The following is a 22270-nucleotide window of genomic DNA, read 5'->3' as shown; positions in this document are numbered from 1 at the left end:
GCATGGGTGAGAGCACAGATCAGGGTACTGTTAGATTTCTCAAGGGATACAGGTTTTTTTTTTTATAGGATATGATGGATAAGCAGGGATAGGGTGCTAGGGTGTCTGACATGGATAGGGATTTTATAGTAGGACTAGGTTGTAAAGCATGGAGGATAAAATGTAGTTTAGTGTGTGTGTGTGTGTGTGTGTGTGTTTTGAAGGGATTTGAATTGTAAATCTATAGAGAGCCTAAGTCCCTCCCCTTCCGGTGGACCACCATGGGACCTTATTTCGGAAAAAATATGTACGGTAGTCAACGGCGAGAGACAAATAATTGTTTGATCCCGTTTGAATTGTGCCATGAATTACACATATGATGTTTTGTCAATTTAAATGATAATTTTGCAAGTCAAGAAAGTCGCAGTTTGTCGTAAAACTGTTGAACTATAAGACTGTAAAAATACGTAATTAGAAAGACTACACACCCAAAAGTCGCGCAAGTGACGTAACTTCCTCTCTCCACAAGCTACCCAGAGCCGCTGAAGCTAAGTCCCTCTCAGATAGCAGGAGTATTATACACAACCTGGAAGGTAGACAGTAAGAATGGATTTAAACTGGTTTAGGATAGTTTTAGTACAGTGGGCGCTAACGTTAACTCGATGCCTGTGTGTTTCCTATGTTTCGTTCCATGTTGGTGTTGGTGACGTATATTGTGCGAGACGAGAGATGTAGTTCACTGAGCGGTTTCACACAAAACTAAACGTTACTGTACTGTTTTACAACAAACTGCGACTTTCTTGACTTGCAAAATTATCTTTTAAATTGACAAAACATCATATGTGTAAGTCATGGCACAATTCAAACGGGATCAAACAATTATTTGTCTCTCGCCGTTGACTACCGTACATATTTTTTCCGAAATAAGGTCCCATGGGGGACAGCGGAAGGGGAGGGACTTAGGCTCTCTATTGTCTGGTCCACACTCCGGAGCAGAAGGTGGCGGTAATGCACCAATAAACTGGATGCCAACCGCCGTAGAAGAAGAAGACGATGACGCTAACGCTGATGAAGATGATGATGACGATGACGATTTAAAACTTAATATGGCAAATGTAGTTAGCTAGCATATCAAGTTTTTTAAAAAATTGTCAACAATTTGTTTAACAAAATGTTTTGAATCAGTTATGTGGTATGTTGTATCACGTATTTATCGTCTTCGGTAAGTTAGTTACAACGTATCTTCGATACACAATCTCAAATATCTTTGGGCGGCTAACATGGTTGAGCAGCAGGCTAGTATTACAGCTAACTATCAACACTAACATTACTCCTTGTTCTGGTAGGATGTGCCGCAGTCTTCGCAGTCCCGGGACTGTGCTGTCGACCTGAGGAATACACAACAACTGATGGACAGTGCTGTCCGATGTGCCAAGAAGGTAGCAACAAACGGAGCTACGCAGTTAGCTAACTGAAATCGCCATTGTGGTCGAGAGAGACGCCCTCTGAAACATAACACAGCGGCCATGTTCAAGCAGTTCGCCTCTACTTAAGTTAACGTTACTAGCTCAACTTGAAGGGGAATTACATGTAAAGGCTGAATGTTAGCGTTTATGGGAGGTAGTCCGTTTGGTAACGCTATCATGCTCCGTAAACGTTACCAAACTGACTACCTACTAACACTGAAAACGGTTATTTCAATATGCAACATTCAAGTTTTGTCGGAAATGTAGAACTCACGAGCTGAGTGTACATGAACATAATTTCCGGTGGAAAGCATGGAAGCAGTGCCAATACCTGATGTTAAAAGTGATGTACACCCCGTCTCAATACTCATTTTAATATGTCGATTTTCCCTTGGTATTTCCCCCCCACTACCATCCAAAGTGCTATTCAGTGACTGTGATAACTCAAGTGAGATCAACCCTTTTTGAGGGCCGAGGAAGCAAGTCAGCAACTCAAGGATAGTTCCCAAAGCTTTTTCACTACCCCTTCACTCCCTTCCCTCACTACCACTCCTCTCCTAAGCTTATATCCACACCCAGTGCAATGTCATATGAATGTCATAGTCATATTTGACCTGTTGTGCCATCCTGCTGGTGTTCATTTTATAATTAAGATGGGCTGTACAGTCGGTCTGTGTAGTCTTAACACGCATTCATAGATGAACATTTTTCCTCAGTCTATATTGGTGAATACATTTTCTTAGTGGCCCAGTTCCAACAAACTCTTGCAATGATGTGTTTGTTTGATATTGTTATAGGTCTGTCCTACATATCATAATCCTTTATATCGTTATGTTTACCTTATTTTTTGTCAGTGATGTCATATTCTGGGTGTGGTCACTCCCCCTAAATTTGAAAATACTTCCTGGGAAGGATACACTTTTGCCAAAGGAGACTTCAGGAGCAGCTTCCCTTATCTCCACTATTAGAAAAGCAAGCAACATGGTGGCACCAACATCAATTTCCGGGTCATGGAGGGAAGGAGGAATGGAGCTTTGGGATGCACCCAAGTAATGCATCTTGTCCATAATGCATTGTGATTGGTTGCAAAGTGGGCATTAACCTTCATGCATGCGCTCTCCTCATGCAATTTTGCCGTGGCGTGAGCATAGCCGCTACCGTAGTGACTGACCTGGTCCAGGCCTGAAACGGAGTCGTTTTTCACAAAAGCTGCTCATTACAACAATGTACATTTGTAGCTCTTGATGTTAATATTTCTTATTTGTGTGTACTTTGCTTAAATAAACCTTGGATGTTTTTTCACGGAGGTTATCTGCAACAGAAGGCCATATGTCACAGCTTTCTCCATTAACACCGGTATATCAAGAGCTGATCCTGGTTGCAATGACTTTGGAATCTCTGTGCTTCTTCCTCAAGTATAAAAAACATCAATTACATTGCTGATGCACATTTTCTATTCTGCTGCAGAGACCCAAAAAAAAACGACTTTAGTTGCAGGGTCCACTTTGTTATTATATCCAACCAAAAGCACTTGAATGCTTGTTTTGTTCTAGTCTAAATCTAAATCTTGTTCAAGTTTTCTAAACTCTTTTATTAGGAGCTTATGAGGAGCTCTGGAAGGCAGCATAGCTAACAGCATTGTAAAAGGGAAAGAGTGTCCACATATTTTGAGATTTAAATGTCTGACATAGCTGGAATTACTAAAGTACTACATAATCTGGATGATAATGTGATACTGTCTTCAACAGGAACGGTGGTCCGAAAAGACTGTACATTGGAGTCCAGCACAGGGTGTGTTCCTTGTCGAACGGGCTCCTACATGAACAAGCCCAACGGCCTGACAGGCTGTCTAACTTGCAGTTCCTGTTATCCAGGTATTTAATAACAAGCCTAGTTTATGACTTTGCTATCCTCCAATTTACTCACCATTAATAACATCCATGTTCAGGTGCATTTTGATCAGCTCAGTTCATGTGATGTACTTTACAGTACAAAGCATCCTTTCCATCCTGTCAAGGCTTGAAATCCAAACTGTTTTTGTTTCTGTTTTTTAATTCAAGGTCTGTTTACCCAAAAGGAGTGCACACAAATAACCAACACAGTGTGTGGCGTTTTAGATGGATATTTCTGCAAAAGCTACACAGATGATTCAGGGTGCAGTTTTGCAGAGAAACATTCCCACTGTGCACCTGGTCAGAGGATTAAAGCACCTGGTAAGAAAAGCCAACATTAGACCATTGTGACAGTTAAGACATTAGTGATCAACATACTGATTTACCAGTCTGATGAATGCTTTTAATGCTACTTGGAAATGCTTCTGGATGTTTGGGTCCTTGCATAATAAATTTCAGTTGTCTGTCATTTCTTTCTCTTAGGAACCAGGACAAGTGATACAGAGTGTGAAGACTGTCAGCCAGGCTATTATTCACAGTATGGAGTGAACTGCACTGCTTGGACAATGTAGGTCATTTAATTACTGAAGAAGTACATGAAGTAAGATTTTTACTTTGCCATAGCACAAAATGACCATAATATATCTGTGGGGGTTGATAGGGTTGTTGATCAATACCAATGACTTCATCATTACTTGGACAGCTGCTGAGATTTCTGGCTTTCAAAACTCACTTTAAGGTCTGTACTCTGTTCTGGAACAAAAACTCCTCCTCACCTATTGGAGTGTCAAGACTCTCCCAATCCCTCAGCATCATACCCAAAGCGTCTCCTTCTGGGTATCTGAGTCCCAATAAATGTTTAAAGCTCATATTTTAAATGTGACCCATTCTAATGATATTTTTCATTTATTAAGACCTTTCTATAGAGTCCCTGTTTCAAACACAAAACAAAGTACTAAAGCAATCTGTCACTTTGCTTATCCAACAGTTGTTCAGAAGCACAAGTAAAGACTGAAGAGGGAAGCCCAAGAATAGATGTTGTCTGTGGAAATGCTGCATCAAGACATCGTTACTGTTTAATACCGCCAGTGTTATTATCACTAGTCATCATTGTTGGGCTTGTTAGCAAAGGTTAGTGCCTGCTTTGCATCTCTACCTAATTTGTCTAATATCTGTCTTAATACCGGTACATAACATTTAATAAAATTAAGGTTCTTCTTATTTCTGCTCCCATTTCTCTCCTATTTGCCTTCATTGAATTCAGCAAAATAATATACAGCTCACTAACTGTTTATGGTAACACCAGGTGTTGTTGACTGGTCTTCAGGCAGACGAGTGACAGCTGATAAGGTATGACTGATTAATATATTTCCTCTAAATGCTGTGAAAAAGCTTTTACCTTCAATATAAAAATTAAAGTTCCAATATTTTTCTTCATCAGCATCAGGTTGCATTATATGAGATGCTGCCTGCGTAAAGATGTTTTAATATTTTTTTAATAACTTCAATGTCATATACATATATACAATATATATATATATTTTGTCTTGTTTTTTCTATATAGTCACCAGTGGAGGAAGTGGGTGATCAGGAAGACTCAGCAGTGCAACCTTTGCCAATAAATTAATTTTGACTCCTCAGCTTTACTCATTGTGGGCTCACTGGTGCCTAGTTCATGTAAAATCTCATGTATTGAATATGAAATTTTTTTATTGAGAATAACTATCTTTTATGTTGGCATCAGGCTCAGTTTCGATCACTCAATTACTTAAAACCAGCAAAAGTGCAAACACAGCACCACTCCGCTTGAACTATCTTGCTGGCTTCACTTAATTATTTTTTATTAAATATTATATATATTTATATATAATATGAATTTGTGTTGCACTAAAACATGGGTAACACTTTACAATAAGGGTACATTAATCAAGGGTTAGTTAATGCTTAATAAGCATTAACTAACCCTTAATTAACAGTTAACTAATGTGTCTGGTAATAATTTACTAATGGTGTTCATGTTAACTAAGGTATTAATTTATACATTATTTAATAGTTTATAAAGATGACTATTAAATAATGTATAAATTAATACCTTAATGCTTATTAAGCATTAACTAACCCTTAATTAATGTACCCTTATTGTAAAGTGTAATAATTAATCTTGCTTTAATGTCAAGACAAGTAAAATTGTTTGGTAAGTGTGCCCAATGTAGCTGTAGTGTTTTTGGTAAAACACTGAAAAATGTAAATTGTACTTTGTAAATATAATTTACTAACATTTTCTACTTTTTATCAGATTATTGCCTTTTTTTCTTTACTTTGAAATCATGATGACTGATGGAGCTGGCAAAGCAGCAATGCATTTGTAATAAATGTACATGCTTAATGCAATAAGACTAGAGCACTAGCCTCCATATTGTAACTTTATTCTGCAACCTGCAGGTGGTTTTAAATAATCTGCTTTATTATTTTAGTGGGGGCCTCCTGCACCTTTTATCCATTAGAGACTTTTATCATTTGTTTCTATCTTGTGATGTACAGCACTTGTAGACATTTTCTGCAAAGCATGTGTGTTATTTTTTAAACAGTATTAACTTCAAGTGAAAATGTAACTTTTAGAAACTACACATTGGTCGACCTTAATTTGGACGAAACTGAATCATTTCTGTCAGGAAAAAACATGGTTATATCTAAACATAGCAGCTATTCCATAGCTTTTTTTCAGGGGAGCTGCCTGAAATGCAAGGGCCCCAGTTTAGTTTAGTGTCACCTTGCCTGTCTGAAGGGACCCTTCTTATGTACCAACCCACCCGGCCCACCCCCCCTTGCCCTCTTTTTCACCCTGCTATCTAATGAAGGTTTGAAGGTTAGAATTAAAACTAGAAACACTGCTGTTCATGTAATAGAATTTTATGATTGTGCTTTAAAGTCACACTGAAATGAAAAATGACTTTCTCCCCTATTTAGGCCATTCTGTCATAAATTGACAATTTATGACAAAAAATGATTTTATTGTATTTTCATATTTAAATCTCATTACTTTGACTTTCATGAGGTGTACATAAAAATTCCAGCCAATGAAACCCATCACAGATCAATAGGAAACCCATCACATTAAGGAATCAAGATGCTCTCAAAATGTGCTTTCATTGTTACTTTAAATGCAGAATGCACTTGCTATAAAAATGATCTAATCATTTCTTTAAATATTGTTTGATGAAAGGGATGAGGAGGAGCTTGAACTTTTTTCCCATGAAGTTATTACCTTGATTATCTTTATCTTAATATCATCCATGACATTGATGGTATGGTGTGGTATGTTTTATTTATTTTTTTGACTCTATGGTTGACTCCATATCCAGAACATAGACAAAGGAGCTTAAAATCCTACTGCCACTACCATGATTGAATAGAATTCATCACTCCTGTTTCATGTGTGAAAATGCACAGCATTCTAATCTTCCATTGAGTCTAATCAGAAGATACAGTGCACTACTGAACTCATATAGTGTGAAACAGTGGCAAGAGGATAGTTTTGTGCTCCTTTTCTCAGGGGACAGACAGTCAATTGAACCAAAATCCTATGATCTGCTTTAAGTCTATGTACAATTAGACCACAGCTACAAGTCTCACAAAGATGCATTGTAAAGATCTAATGGGCTGTCAGCTACATGAATCAAAGCCAAAAGTGAGACAATTACAATAATTATGGCCCTGGCAATTATTGCAATGCATTGTTGCAGATTATTAAATGCTAACAGGAAATATTCTGGCAAATTTTTTGACCTGTTACTAAGTGCCTAACTGCTCAGTAAATGTTGATGTGATTGACAACGAGTGTGAGTGGTTGTAAGTGTGTGTGTGTGTGTATGTTAAAAGGGTGGAGCTAGTATTACCATACTACACTATGTGTATATTTATATTTTACTTGCTTTACTGTTTGAATTTGTCCATGTATTGTACTTTAATGTCTCAATTTTCCCTATTGGGATAATAAAATTGATCTTACCTTACCTGATTATTTTCTGGTGAGAATAAAAGCATTAACAGCATTGTGTCATATCACATAATCATTGACCAGCTCACACTGAATGTGTAATTCCTGTTTGTATGGTAGAAAAGGTCAGATAGTTCACACCTGGTTTACTTATTATTCACTCAGTCCCAGTGTGTAGGGCTCTGCTTGAATTTACATATTATTAGTATTATTATCCTGCCTGCTAGATTCATGTTAAGTGTATAGAACACATTTAGACTGAGGACTGGGCTCTGAAATTGAGTGAAAAACTTTGGAATTTATTCATAATTCCATTATTAATTCATTTCAGGGACTGGAAAGACCAGACCTTAATATTACAGGAATAATATTGTGATACCACAGGAGATGTGCAGTGTTCAGCAGTGTCTTTAATACGTTTTAGAGTCAAATGATGCAGAGGTGGGGACTCCAGTCACATGACTTGGACTCGGGTTAGGGTTAGGTCATGTGACAAGTCACAATTTTAATTACTTGAGACTTGACTTGATGCATGAAGAGAAGACTTGAGACTTGACTTGGGTTCTGGTGACTTGGGACTTAACTGACTTGTACTTTGATGACTTGAAAAGGTTTCTAAAGTCTTGACTTGAGATCTTGTGTTTGTGTAAATGACTTAGATTGAAAGGGATGAGATTTGTTCCAGCAGACGACTGAATTTAAATTCTCTGAATTTGTATGGAATGATTTAATTTGAAAGTTGAAACTGATTATAGAAATCAAACTCATGATGCTCTTCCCAAGTTTTTATCCTATTAAAATGACTACAAACAACTGACTTGACTTTAATGACATGGACTTGACTTGAGACTTGACATTAATGACATGGACTTGAGCTGAGACTTGTGCCTCAAGACTTGAGACTGACTTGGGACTTGAGCAAAGTTGACCCTGATCTCAATACAAACTTATAGTTAACTGAGTAAAAGAAAGATTGGTCAGAGATGGAAATAAATAACATTGATTTAGTTCAAGATTATATAATGAACAACTGCTATAATTACCTGACCATTTTTACAGATGGTTCTAATGATCCAAGTAATGGACAGTAGGGGTTGGTGTTTACATTCCAGAGTCTGACATTTGTATCTGTAAAAGAGTCTCCAACAGACTGTCAGTTTTACAGCAGAAATAATTACCATAATTCTGGGACTGCAGTGAGTAGAGCAGGTAAAGCCAGAGAGAGTTGTGATCTGTTCAGATTCTGCTGCAGTAACATCAAGCTTAACGTCCGCTCAATCAGCAAGAGGTGACCTTTTAATGGAAATATTGGTGATCATGTTAAGCATACAGAGACTGGGAATAGATATCCATTTCTGCTGGGTTCCTGCTCATGTTGGTGTGGAGGGAAACGAGATAGCTCACAAAATGGCAAAAAAGAGCCTCAAAGTTGAGTAATGATGATATTTTAGAGATCCCATTTGGAAGAGGAGAGGCTAAATCATTAATAGATCCCAATGATTAAAAGATATAGGATATGGATAGCAAAGGAAGAGACTACTACAAGATACAGAAATCTATTCATGGGAAGCCTATTAAAGGAAGATGCAGGAGAGAGGAATGGTATTTACACGTCTTAGACTTGGACATATAAAGTCCACTTTATTATGGACAAGATGAAATGTAGAAATGTAGATTACAATAATGTGGTAAATTTGCTATGGTAAAGGAAAGAGCGTGTGGTAAGGTAGGTGAGATTGGAAGAGAGCGGAGTCTTGAGGGAATACTGGTGATAATCGGTTAATTAACTTTCTTCAGGATACAGGTTTATTAAATAGAATTTACATTGTAACAGTTATGTATATGTTATCATGATACTACAGCTTCCGGTACAGTAGGTGGCAGTATGTACCTAAATAAGTTGGTTTGCGATCTGCTATAAAACTCAGAGAAGAAGAAAAATAATTCAGCGGAGTTAAAATGCACGAGTTGGGGCTTATTGTTTGCCCTAACAAAAATCACTATAAATCTAGAATTTTCCTCTAGGGATTTATATGGCTGTGATAGTCAATAGAAAGTTTATAATGAACTTATTAGTGTGCTTGCCGTAGGCAGCGCACACTCTTACTATCTTGCATACTTATTATTCTTTTTATTAGTGTGCTTGCCGTAGGCAGGGCACACTCTTACTATCTTGCATACTTATTAGTGTGCTTGCCGTAGGCAGGGCACACTCTTACTATCTTGCATACTTATTATTATTTTTAGTGTGCTTGCCGTAGGCAGAGCACACTCTTACTATCTTGCATACTTATTAGTGTGCTTGCCGTAGGCAGGGCACACTCTTACTATCTTGCATACTTATTATTATTTTTAGTGTGCTTGCCGTAGGCAGAGCACACTCTTACTATCTTGCATACTTATTATTAGTGTGCTTGCCGTAGGCAGAGCACACTCTTATTATCTTGCATACTTATTATTATTATTATTAGTGTGCTTGCCGTAGGCAAAGCACACTCTTATTATCTCACATACTTATTGGTGTGCTTGCCGTAGGCAGAGCACACTCTTATTATCTTGCATGCTTATTATTATTATTATTAGTGTGCTTGCCGTAGGCAAAGCACACTCTTATTATCTCACATACTTATTAGTGTGCTTGCCGTAGGCAGAGCACACTCTTATTATCTCACATACTTATTAGTGTGCTTGCCGTAGGCAGAGCACACTCTTATTATCTTGCATACTTACTATTATTATTATTATTTTTATTCTTCTTCTTCTTCCGGACAAAAGTTTCGCGCGCTACGCCTCCTACAGTTTTTACAGTAGGCTACATAGACATATTAGACATGAAAATGTGCGGCTCATTTAGGGGAAGTGTGCTATTACTTTTCTAAGAGATCCCTCATAAGCTTTTTGAGATATTAATGATTAAATGGCATTTTTAGACGCAATACACACCCATTGTAAAAGGATGAGAACCTGAGAACCATGTGGACTCAATCACAGGATCACAGAGCCAGATTTTTAAGTTTCGTTTTGTCCGCCATCTTGTTTCCCCGCCGAGATCGGGAGGCTCCCACACAGTAGCTGAAGCTAACTGAAGCTAAGGTAGAATCAGATCAGTATGGATGTATTTGGCCTATTATTCTGTATATTAAAAGTCTAGTGCAGAGTTTTTTACCGGCTGGTTTGATGCATTTGGGACAGAGGGACCGCACCGCTGAGATCGGGAGGTACGTTAGCACACAGTAGCTGAAGCTAACTAGCAAGCAACAGTAGCAACAGTAGCATGAGCTTACTAGGCTATAAAAATGAAATGGTCGAGCTCATTCATGTCAGTGCTTCGACACAGCCAGCAGATGGCGACAGAGACCATGAGTTCCCCACATGGGCTGGCTTGATGCATTTGGGACAGACGGACCGCGCGGCGGAGATCGGGAGGTACGTTAGCTGGCTTCTCACACACAGTAGCTGAAGCTAACTGAAGCTAAGGTACACACACAGAGTATGGTGGTTTCTGCGCGTCGGCCGACGCTTAACGGAGCTTCTCACGAGCTCAGTTTTTAAGCTAGAGCGGAGCTTTTTTTTATTATCGGAAACTAGACATCCAGATGAATACGTAGGTACCAGCCATATTACGCTAGCTCGCTGGGAAGCGGGCGTAACATAGCTCCAAATTCGGCGAAGTTTAGGGCTAGGATTGTGATGCGTTTAGGGTCCTTGGAAAGCTGGGAATCTGTAGTTTCGTTCGATACCAAACATGTTGTTGTGGAGTGATGAGAAAAGTATCCCAGTGCCTTTGAACGCAACTGGCTCTGTTTACTGAGTCTAGTCTGTCAAATTCAAAAGGGGCCAGTGTTACAATTACCTAGGTATCTGGTTAGATGAAAAATTGTCTTTTAAACCCATGTCAATGAACTGACTAAGAAAGTAAAATTTAAACTGGGTTTCTTTTTTTTAGAAATAAGCAATGCCTTACCATGAGTAGTAGGATGCAGACTGTATAAGCAACACTTTTTTATCAGTGCTTGATTAGGGTGCTGCTGGGTGATGCATTTTATAGGGATTGCTCTTGTTTTTCTTAGTAGACTTTCTTATTTTGTCTGCATGTGGATGGTCTGGAAATAACTTGGATTTTGTTTGTTGTTTTGTTTTCTTGTAGTTGTGTACACAGGTCTGTCTTGCAAACAAGATCTCGATCTCAATGGGACTTACCTGTTTAAATAAAGGAAATAAAAAAACATTTTTAGGACATTATTATTAAAACTCTTTGTGATCAGACACAGTTTGGACAAAATACAATTGGTTTACATATTTACGGAGCGAAATGCTAACAATTGCAATGCTGCACCGCTTAGCAAAACTAGTGAACGCCAAGTCTAAGGGCAGGGGCATTGCAAGGGCGGCAAGCACACTTTAAATTTTCTTTAGAAAATTTAGCCTTTTCTAGTTATACATCATAGTATTTTTCCCCTATGTTATCCTTATAATATTCATATAGATACTGATACTGTGTCTGTGCTACTCAATAGTGAGTTAATGATTTATCGTCCTTCTTGGTATGTTTGTATCTCCTATGGTATCACCTAAACCTGGTGTGAACTATCTGACCTTTTCTACCATACAAGTAGGGACTACACATTAAGTGTGAGCTGGTCAATGATTATGTGATATGATATAATGCTTTTGATTCTTTGCTTCTCATCAGAAGATAATCATCAGGGTATGTAAGATGGGTCCCATCACACAGGCGAGGTGACACTAAATTAAACTGGGGCCCTTAAATTTCTGGCAGCACCCCTGTAAAAGAGCTATGCAATGGCTGCTATGTTTAGATATAACCATGTTTTTTCCTAGCCTGAAAGAAATTATTCAGTTTCGTCCAAATTAGGGTCGACCAATGTATAGATTCATAGTTATAAAGTTACATCTCACAATGCAGCTTCTTATTTCCTTTAAGTTAATACTGTTTAAAGAATAACACACATGGCTTTGTAGAAAATGACTTTCTCAAGTGCTGTACATGGTATCACAGCACACAAACAAATGTTAAAAGTCTCTGATGGATAAAAGGTGCAGGAGGCCCCCACTAAAATAATAAAGCAGATTATTTAAAACCACCTGCAGGTTGCAGAATAAAGTTACAATATGGAGGCTAGTGCTCTAGTCTTATTGCATTAAGCATGTACATTTGTTACAAATGCATTGCTGCTTTGCCAGCTCCATCAGTCATCATGATTTCAAAGTAAAGAAAAAAAGGCAATAATCTGATAAAAAGTAGAAAATGTTAGTAGATTATATACAATTTACATTTTTCAGTGTTTTACCAAAACACTGACAAACAATACCAAACAAACAAAACCAAACAATTTTACTTGTCTTGACATTAAAGCAAGATGAAGTATTAAATGTTTTATTGCAACACAAATTCATATAGGCAACTATTTAATGAAACTAATGAAGTGAAGCTTGCAAGGTAGTTCAGGCAGAGTGGTGCTGTGTTGTGGATCAGCTGATTGTCAGCTCACTGCTCCAGCTTTGGCTGGGTTTAAATAATTATGCTCAAAGGGAGTGATCGAAACAGAGCATGACACCAAAATAAAATCTCTTTATTGTCAATAAAAATGTTCATATTCAATACATGATATTTTACATGAACTAGGCACAGAGCATACAATGAGTAAAGCTGAGGAGTCAAAATTCATTTATTGGCAAAGCTTGCACTGCTGAGCGTTCCTGATGACACATTTCCTCTGGCAACTGTGTAGAAAAAACAAGACAAGACAAAACATATATACATATGACACTGAAGTTATTCACAAAATATTAAAACATCTTTACGCAGGCAGCATCTCATATAATGCAACCTGATGTTAGAAAAATATTGTAACATTAATTTTTATATGCAAGGTAAAAGCGTTTTCACAGCATTTAGAGGAAACTTATATTAGATAGACAAGGTATGACTGATAGATATTTATCAGTCATGCCTTATCATTGTCACTCATTTGTCTGAAATCCAGGCAACCTGTGTTACAAAGCAACGGAGGTATTAACATTAACAGTTAGCATGACCTGTAGATATTCTGCTTTTTGAGTCCAATAAAGGCAAATAGGAGAAAATGGGAGCAGAAATAAGTAGAACCTTAATTTTATAGAATGTGATGTATTAGACAGATATCAGACAAATTAGGTAGTGATGCAAAGCAAGCACTAACCTTTGATAACAACCCCAACAACGGCTACTTATGAGAGCACTGCTGGCGGTATTAAACAGTAATGATGTCTTGATGCAGCATTTCCACAGACAACATCTTTACTTGGGCTTCCCTCTTCAATCTTTACTTGTGCTTCTGAACAACTGTTGGATAAGCAAAGTGACAGATTGCTTTAGTACTTTGTTTTGTGTTTGAAACAGGGACTCTATAGAAAGGTCTTAATAAATGAAAAATATCATCAGGATGGGTAATGTCACATGTAAAATATGAGCTTTAAACATTTATTGGCAGTCAGATACCCAAAAGAGATGCTTTGGGTGTTACTGTAGGATAAGGAGGATAAGCCAGTTCAGGAATCAGGAGTTTGACTATCACTGCGAGGTGTCTGTCAGGACAATCTCCTGAGAGGAGATTAGGAGTTAGCAACCACAACAACTATTAACTAAGCTACTAAAAAATTTGCGGATGTCACACTTGAAACTGAGTTGACTGAAGAAAGATGACCAAGTGCAAACCTACGTTAAGCGTACTTGGTCGTGTCACATTACTTGTAAATTTGATCATTTACAGATATAATAATTCTCATAGCATTGTGAAACCGTACCATTTAGAAAACTGTGCTATACAAGTAGTTTCCACAGCTTGAACACTCTGTTATCCATCATCCAACCACAATATATTAATGTGCTCTTATCCAATCAAATGATTGACAAAGATGATGCTAAGCCAATCATGTGAATGGATTGGCTTTGTTTTCTTGTAAGATTTGATCACAGTTTAATAAGACACCATAAAGTGTGGTGCATTGGAAGTGTCTGCGAAACAATACAAAAATGTTTCATCAAAGCCCAAAATAGATGAAACAAACACACCAGACTGCCTACAGAGCTAAGAGGTTATTTTATTTTGCAATTTCCACAAACAAGTACAGTGGAATGACTCGACTTTAATACTGTTAGAGAGGACATCGGAAACAGCAATCTTTAGGATTTATCTGATAACCCATTGGCAAAATAAAACTTACAACAGGTCAAACATGAGGAAAAAGTACAATGCAAACCGATGTCAGCATTATGTTCATAAAAAAACACAGAAAAAACATGAAAGAAAACGCGTATATGTATCTTTCAGGACCTTCGCCTCGCTCAGAGGCCGTCCTTACCATAATTACACTACTTTAGGCGAAACGAGATAGCTCACAAAATGGCAAAAAAGAGCCTCAAAGTTGAGTAAATGATATTTTAGAGATCCCATTTGGAAGAGGAGAGGCTAAGTAGTCCATTTTTTTATTTTTGTTTATTATGGAAAAGATCACATCAGATAAATGGTGAAGAAAATGTAGAACACGGATTATTACAATGTGATAAGTTTGCTATGGAAAGGGAAAGATTGTGTGGTAAGGTAGGTGAGATTGGAAGGGAGCGGAGTCTTGAAGGAATACTGGGCCTAGGTGATAAGCAGTGGGAACTTAGCAGGGCATCGGTTAATTAGCTTTCTTCAGGATACAGATTTATCAAATAGAATTTTATATCAGGTATCATGATACTACAGCTTCCGGTACGGTAGGTGGCAGTATGCACCTGAATAAGTCAAGTCGCCATTTGTAGTTTCACTTTCCACAGAGCTTCAATTCAGGGTACAACATGACAAATTCATTGTTATACCTTTGCAATTATTTTTTCTACATTCAAAACACTACAGAATTCTTTTGTTTTTCATAGTAAAAAACCCCCCACCATTTTCTAAAACCAATTTTCTATTATTTGTGTGTGTTTGGGTCCTGTGTGTTGATACCGATCTCAAAGTGACTAAAAAATGGTCAGGTCATATAGGTGAGGTTGTGCTGAAAAAAACGATACCATGCATTGGTATGGTACACATTTTTAAGGTGGTATATAAAGGCAAAATGACAAGTAGGCTATAGCAAAACGGCCAAAATAGCCCCGGACTCCTGAGCGTTAAAAGGTCACCTCTTGCTGTTTGAGTAGATGTTAAGCTTGATGTTACTGCAGGAGAATCTGATCAACTTTCTCTGGCTTTACCTCCTCTACTCACTACAGTACAAGAATTACAGCAATCATTTCTGCTGTAAATACTGACACTGTTGAGATTCTTTCACCACGCAGTGTAGTGCCAGTCCCAAAAGTCTAATGTTAGTTATCTTGCTGGCTTGTTCTATGTCATGAACAAGCACAGAAAATCCACCTAATCCCAAACCCCCGTATTGTCTGTATATAAACACCAGATGACATAACACAGTTTGTGCGGAGCAGGGAGCAGGGTCTTGTACTGGCAGGGCGGAAATGACGCCATTGCTTTTTCAAGCCGCGGACTTGGAATTCAGGTGTTATACCGAATTCTGCATGCCTGCCAGGAAAGGCATGCACCTCACAGAAGTGCGGAAGCCGCTGTCCCAGTCGTATTACAAGCCAACGAAAGGGGAAACTATCTCACATTTTAACGATTTGTGAGGAGAATTGCTCGTTTATAATGGGAAATGCATCCCCCTCTTATCTCAGGCCAGGAGGGTCACCTGCATGAAATTCACTCTGTCAACCAAAAATAGCCCAAAATGTGTGCTGTAAAAAGGATTTTATTCTAGGATCACCAGAATCAAAGTTATAGGGGGGATGCATTATTCGGCAGCTAGAAATGCAGACCTGCCGAGGTGAGATAGTGTGATAATGTGAGATAGTTTACCGTTTCGTTGACTATAGTCGACTAGGACAGCGGCTTCCGCGAGGTGCATGCCTTTCCCGGCATGCATGCAGAATTTGGCATTACACCTGAACGACACCTGTTGGCCATGCCACCTGCATGCCACTCCTACCTACGTGCATGGGCCAGATAGCGCTAACGTTACCTTCTGCGTCTAGCCTGCCGGGAATCTGCAGAAGCTTTATTTAAACCAAATATGGCAGATAGCATGTCAACTTTTTTTGTCAGCAGTAGTTTGTTTACCAACATTTTCTGACCGAGCTATGTGTTATCATGAGGTGTCACGTTACGTATTGACATTTATCGTCCTCGGTAAATTAGTCAAGTGTCTTCGGAATATCTTTGGTTGCCAGTATGATTAAGCAGCAGGCTAGTATTACACGGAACTAACTGTAAACATTACTCCCTGTTCTGGTAGGATCTATCGCGGTCTTCGCAGTCCCGGGACTGCGCTGTCGACCTGAGGAATACACCACAACTGATGGAGAGTGCTGTCCGATGTGCCAAGAAGGTACGCTAGCAACAAATGGGTGCTACGCTACGCAGTTATCTGAATTCGCCATTTTGGCCGAGTGACGCCCTGTGAAACATAACACAGAGGCCATGTTCATGTTAGTATGCGGTCTGACAGCCCTATTTACTAAAGTACTAATCTGGATGACAATGTGATATTGTCTTAACAGGCACGGTTGTCCGAAAACACTGTACATTTAAGTCCAGCACAGCGTGTGTTGCTTGTGGCAGCGGCTCCTACATGAACAAGCCCAACGGTCTGACAAGCTGCTTCACCTGCAGTTCCTGTAATCCAGGTATCTTCATAACTGTCCTCCAGTGTACTCACCACTAACAGCATCTATGTTCAGTTGCATGTTGATCAGCCCAGTTAATTGGTTTAGGTTTAGTAAAATTCTGAACACTTGCTCAAACTCTACATTCAGATTAGGGCTGTGCGATATGACGATATATATCGTGTGACGGTAGAAAAACGTCTATCGTTTCATATTATGCTCTATCGTTTATTTCGTTGTGTTGCAAATCACACTCTTTACGGCAATATTTTTCGTCATTTGGACGACGCTTTGCGTTCTTGCGTTCACACAGCGTTTTTTCCCCAACCGCCAGCGCCCTTTTCTCATTAAAAGTAATGGGAAGCGGCCGCAAGGCGCACAAAAGGCGGCCGCTCCCGAAAAGCGCTGCAGCGGCTTTTTTTTCGTCAGAGCGGAGCGCTTTCAAAAGTTGAGAAATGTTCAACTTTTCAGAAAAGCGCCAGGTGACGTGAACCGCTTTTTCCCAGCCGACCAATCGCAATGACAGAGACGCCGGCCGTTTCCCATAGCAACAACAAATATGGAGAAAGTGAAGGTGCCGGTGGAGAAATTGGACGTTGTAATAAGTTAATTTCCGTTACCGCAACAGCGATCATAAAGGCAGTATGGATTATACTGGACATGTATTGGAAATATCTGGTAAGCCTTTGCTTGTTGCACAACACTGTTCTGTCTGCTAGAAGTGAACCAGCTGGTTAGTGAGCTAGCAGCTGCTCAGCTAACGTCAGGTGACGTTGCCGTGATCCGCTTTTTATTTCTCCTCACAAAAAGCGCTCCAGGCAGCGCTTTTTCCCACATCAAAAAACGCTATGTGTGAACGCAGCCTTAAATAATAATAAATCTCCCTTTCTCTCTCTTCTCTTCTTTCTCTCTCTCGCCTTGGCCGGGTGTCGCCACTTCCTGTATCCGTTGTTTCAAATTAAAAGCCCTCTGCAGAGTCGTGTAATTGCGACTTCATGACATTTCATAAAATTCTGAAGCAGCGGCGGCAATAATTTTCAAAATGTATATAACGGAAACTCTGGAGTATATAATTCAAAACGTAATAAGAAATAGGCCTTTCCATGTGGTCATTTTATATAAACTATTCATTGAATTTACAGAAAATGTGCTATATCGTGATATGTATCGTTATCGGGATATGAAATGACCTATATCGGGATATGAGATTTTGGTCATATCGCCCAGCCCTAATTCAGATTATCCCTGGTGGGACTGGCACTACACTGCGTGGGTGCCCCGAGGCGTTCCATTAAAAAAACTATGCTGTTAAAATCTTTGCGGCACTTTGACTTCATGTGGGCAAGGTTTCCAGACCAAAATTTGCCAATGTGACAAAGTTTCTGACGTCCTTGAACCCCTTTCTCTTACACAAGTAATGTTTGAAAGTATTTGCAGTAAAGTATAAAATCATCTTTGTGTGTCTTGTCCTAGTTGTTTTCATATGGATGTCTTAAAAATGGCTGCCACTCTTTTATGCCTCTACGCCTTACGGAAGAGGCGTAGAGTAGCGGCCATGTTTAAGACATGCATATATATCAACTGTTGGATGGCACAGAATTTTCTTTAGCTCAACAGTTAAAAATCTGACATTATATAGCTGGGTCCCCCAAATTCTATCTGTCATATCGGTCCCTTGTCTGCTAATGTAAAACCTGCTGCCAGAAACTTGGGAGTAATATTTGCCTCTGAACTGAGCTTTGAACCACAGGTTAAAAAAAAAAGTAGTCCAGTCCTGTTTCCTACAAGTGAGACCCATCTCCAGAATTAAACCACTTCTTTCACACAGCAATCTGGAGAAAGCAATCCGCGCCCTAAGCTTCTCACGACTGGACAACTGTAACTCCCTCCTTTCTGGAATAAGCAAAAGTCACTTTTTACCTCCAACTAGTTCAGAATGCAGCAGCTAGGCTTCTTACTGGTTTTAACAGACAACAACACATTACCCAATCCTGCCATCTCTCCATTGGCTCCCTGTTCATTTTAGAACTGATTTCAAGATTTTACTGATCAATTTTAAAGCACATTTGGGCCTGGCTCCAAGCTATATAACAGACATGTTGACCCCATATGAGCCAGTGCACCTTAGATCCTCAGGCAGGGCCCTTATGACCGCCCCAAACTCTAGTACAAAGCCTAAAACTAAAGGTGACCATGCTTTTGCCATCAGGGCCCCTTGGCTGTGGAACAACCTGCCTGAGGAGCTACAGCTAACAGAATCAGCGACTTCTTTTAAATTACTTTTTAAACCCCACGTTTATAGACTTGCTTATATGTGATGTCATCTTTTTATCTTTTTTATCTTATTTTTATTTCATCCTTAGTATTCATTTTGTTTTTTATCTTACGGTTATCCTAGTATTGATTTGAATGTTGCTCTTCTCCACCTCTGTCCTATTCTCTTAATTCCTGTTTCACACTGTTCCATTGCTTTTTTAAATTCATTTTGAGTATTCAGCTTTTGTTTTGGCTGTCAGCACTTTGTAAACTCTGCTTTTAAAGGTGCTGTATAAAGTTATTACAAGCTGAACAGTGTTTCCTAACAATTCAGAAAAGGTCTCAAGTCATGTTGTATCAGGTGTGAGCCTTAGCCTATTAGCAAGGCCACTTTAAGTTGCCATGAATTTGAACAGATTTTTCCAGCTGTCAAGGCTTGAAATTGTTTTTGTTTGTGTTTTTCAGGTCAAGGTCTGTTTACCCAACAGGAGTGCACACGAATAAATGATACAGCGTGTGGCGTTTTAGATGGTTATTTCTGCAAAAGCTACACAGATGATTCAGGGTGCAGTTTTGCAGAGAAACATTCCCACTGTGCACCTGGTCAGAGGATTAAAGCACCTGGTAAGAAAAGCCAACATTAGACCATTGTGACAGTTAAGACATTAGTGATCAACATACTGATTTACCAGTCTGATGAATGCTTTTAATGCTACTTGGAAATGCTTCTGGATGTTTGGGTCCTTGCATAATAAATTTCAGTTGTCTGTCATTTCTTTCTCTTAGGAACCAGGACAAGTGATACAGAGTGTGAAGACTGTCAGCCAGGCTATTATTCACAGTATGGAGTGAACTGCACTGCTTGGACAATGTAGGTCGTCATTTATTAAGGAATTACTTTAGAAGTGCATTAAGTAAGATTTTTACTGTGCCACAGCACAAAATGACAATAATATATCTGCAGAGGGTTGATAGGCTTGTTGATCAGTACCAGTGACTCAGTGATCATTTTACTAGAGGCCTGTCTCACGGAGCGAGTTCAGCATAGTCAGGCTATCTTTAAACACTGGAGATGCTGGATAACCGGTGTCACGTAGCTGGTTATCAACTGTCTCTGTGAACCCAGGATTGAGCTATCCAGCTATGAGCGCGTTCACATTAGAGGTAACAAACAGCCAATTACATGCAACATGGACAGATCCCATGCAGACGATTAGTATCAGATGAGATGAAAGTATTGATATAAAAAGAAGCAATAGAAATGTTAGAACATAATAAAAGACTATAAATAGGCCTAATTATGGGATGGGATGATTATGTAGGCCCTAATATATACTGCTGACATTTTCAAGTAGGCTAGACTATAAAAGTGGGTATCTTAAAGAAATGGATTGCTAACATTTGTTTTCTCTCAAGAACAAAAAACTGTTATAATGAATAAATGTCAGTTTTACAAAACATAACAGTGAAAAGTAACATTGTTTCTGCTACTGGAGGAATGCCCCATCAAACTACATTGATACAACATTTTGTCAACACACTGAGGCTGTAAAAAGTCTGCCTCATGTTCTTCAGGGTTGCGGTGTTGGAATATGAATGCAATAGGCTACATTGAACCAATCACTGTCAGGAATCCGATAAACAAATTTCAGCGCAATTAATATGCAACAGTAAATTTCATTCATTGATACTATGGTTAACTTTGTTAGAAGCCCTATTTTATACCAGGGCAAATGGCCTAAAAATGCTACAAACATTTATTAAACTTCACCCTGCGAACAGCCCTTCTTACTGTTAATGCAATAATAGCCTACGTGTTCTCTTTATTGTCACTTTCATGTGCATGCAGTATTTTTGTCCATATCGGGATCCTGTAGGAATGGTGACTCCATGTTTCCAGAGAGCTGATTGGTTTTGATCTGATAGCCTGATCTGAAGCTGCTCCGGAGCAGGTTAGCCGTGCAGCATTAGTTACCATGGTGATCTACCCCGGTTAAGAGTGAGCCACCTTTGTGAGACCAGAAAGCCAGGTTTAAACCCAAAGTTAGCTCGCTAACACACTAAACTTTCTTCGTGAGACAGGGCCCAGCTGCTGAGATTTCTGGCTTTCAAAACTCACTTTTAGATCCATACTCAGTTTTGGTACAAAAACTCTACGCCCATTGGAGTTTCAAGACACTCCCAATTACCCCAGCGTCATACCCAAAGCATCTGAGAGCCAATAAATGTTTAAAGCTAATTTTTTAAATGTGACATGACTCATTCGGATTATATTTTTAATTTATTAAAACATAAAATGCTGTTGCAGTTTGGTAGTACCTTGGGTTGTGTAGCTTCCTGGCCATGATATAACCCCAAAATCGACGATTCTGTTATCTGTTGCTATGGGGCTCCGTGGGAGACGACTGGAGAATTGTTTTTTCTCTCCATTCACTGCCATTGTATGGTGAAACGGGTCTGAAAATCACACTTCTAGCAACGAACGCGACCAAAGCAGATTCTACCCCATTAAAAAAAGTGAATCGCTGTCTTTACGTTATTAAACCAACAAGTTTAATACAGAAATGCAGTCAGAAGAATTTCAGTGTTACACTTGTTCAAACTGAAAGGTTTAATAACATAAAGAAAGCGGTTCACTTAAAAAAATCTGCAGAATGACTAGTTTTTTTCATATATTGTCAGAATCTGCTTTGTTGGCAAAGATACTACCAAAATTCAACATCACTTTAAGACTTTTTTCCCCACTTATGAAGACTTCACATTTCTAAAGGAGTCCCTATTTTGAACACAAAACAATGTCTTTCACTTTCACTTATCCAACAGTTGTTCAGAAGCACAAGTAAAGATTGAAGAGGGAAGCCCAAGTAAAGATGTTGTCTGTGGAAATGCTGCATCAAGACATCGTTACTGGTTAATACCGCCAGCAGTGTTATCACTAGTCATCATTGTTGGGCTTGTTATCAAAGGTTAG

At 38.9% G+C, this 22270-nt stretch overlaps 1 protein-coding gene across 1 annotated transcript; it reads left to right on the top strand.

Annotated features, from left to right (window-relative positions):
• Window positions 1–1058: 1058 nt before the first annotated feature.
• LOC139909351 (tumor necrosis factor receptor superfamily member 14-like) lies at window positions 1059–22270 on the top strand. Its single transcript, XM_071896384.1, has 6 exons — window positions 1059–1201; window positions 1326–1418; window positions 3194–3319; window positions 19765–19923; window positions 20086–20170; window positions 22123–22270. Exons 1-6 carry the CDS (start codon window positions 1174–1176, stop codon window positions 22268–22270), a joined length of 639 nt encoding a protein of 212 aa, XP_071752485.1. The 5' UTR covers window positions 1059–1173.

Source organism: Centroberyx gerrardi, chromosome 14 (assembly GCF_048128805.1).
Source record: "Centroberyx gerrardi isolate f3 chromosome 14, fCenGer3.hap1.cur.20231027, whole genome shotgun sequence".
Taxonomy (NCBI): domain Eukaryota; kingdom Metazoa; phylum Chordata; class Actinopteri; order Beryciformes; family Berycidae; genus Centroberyx; species Centroberyx gerrardi.
The sequence above is the reverse complement of the archived record's forward strand: the minus strand, read 5'-3'. Positions and strand labels throughout refer to the sequence as shown.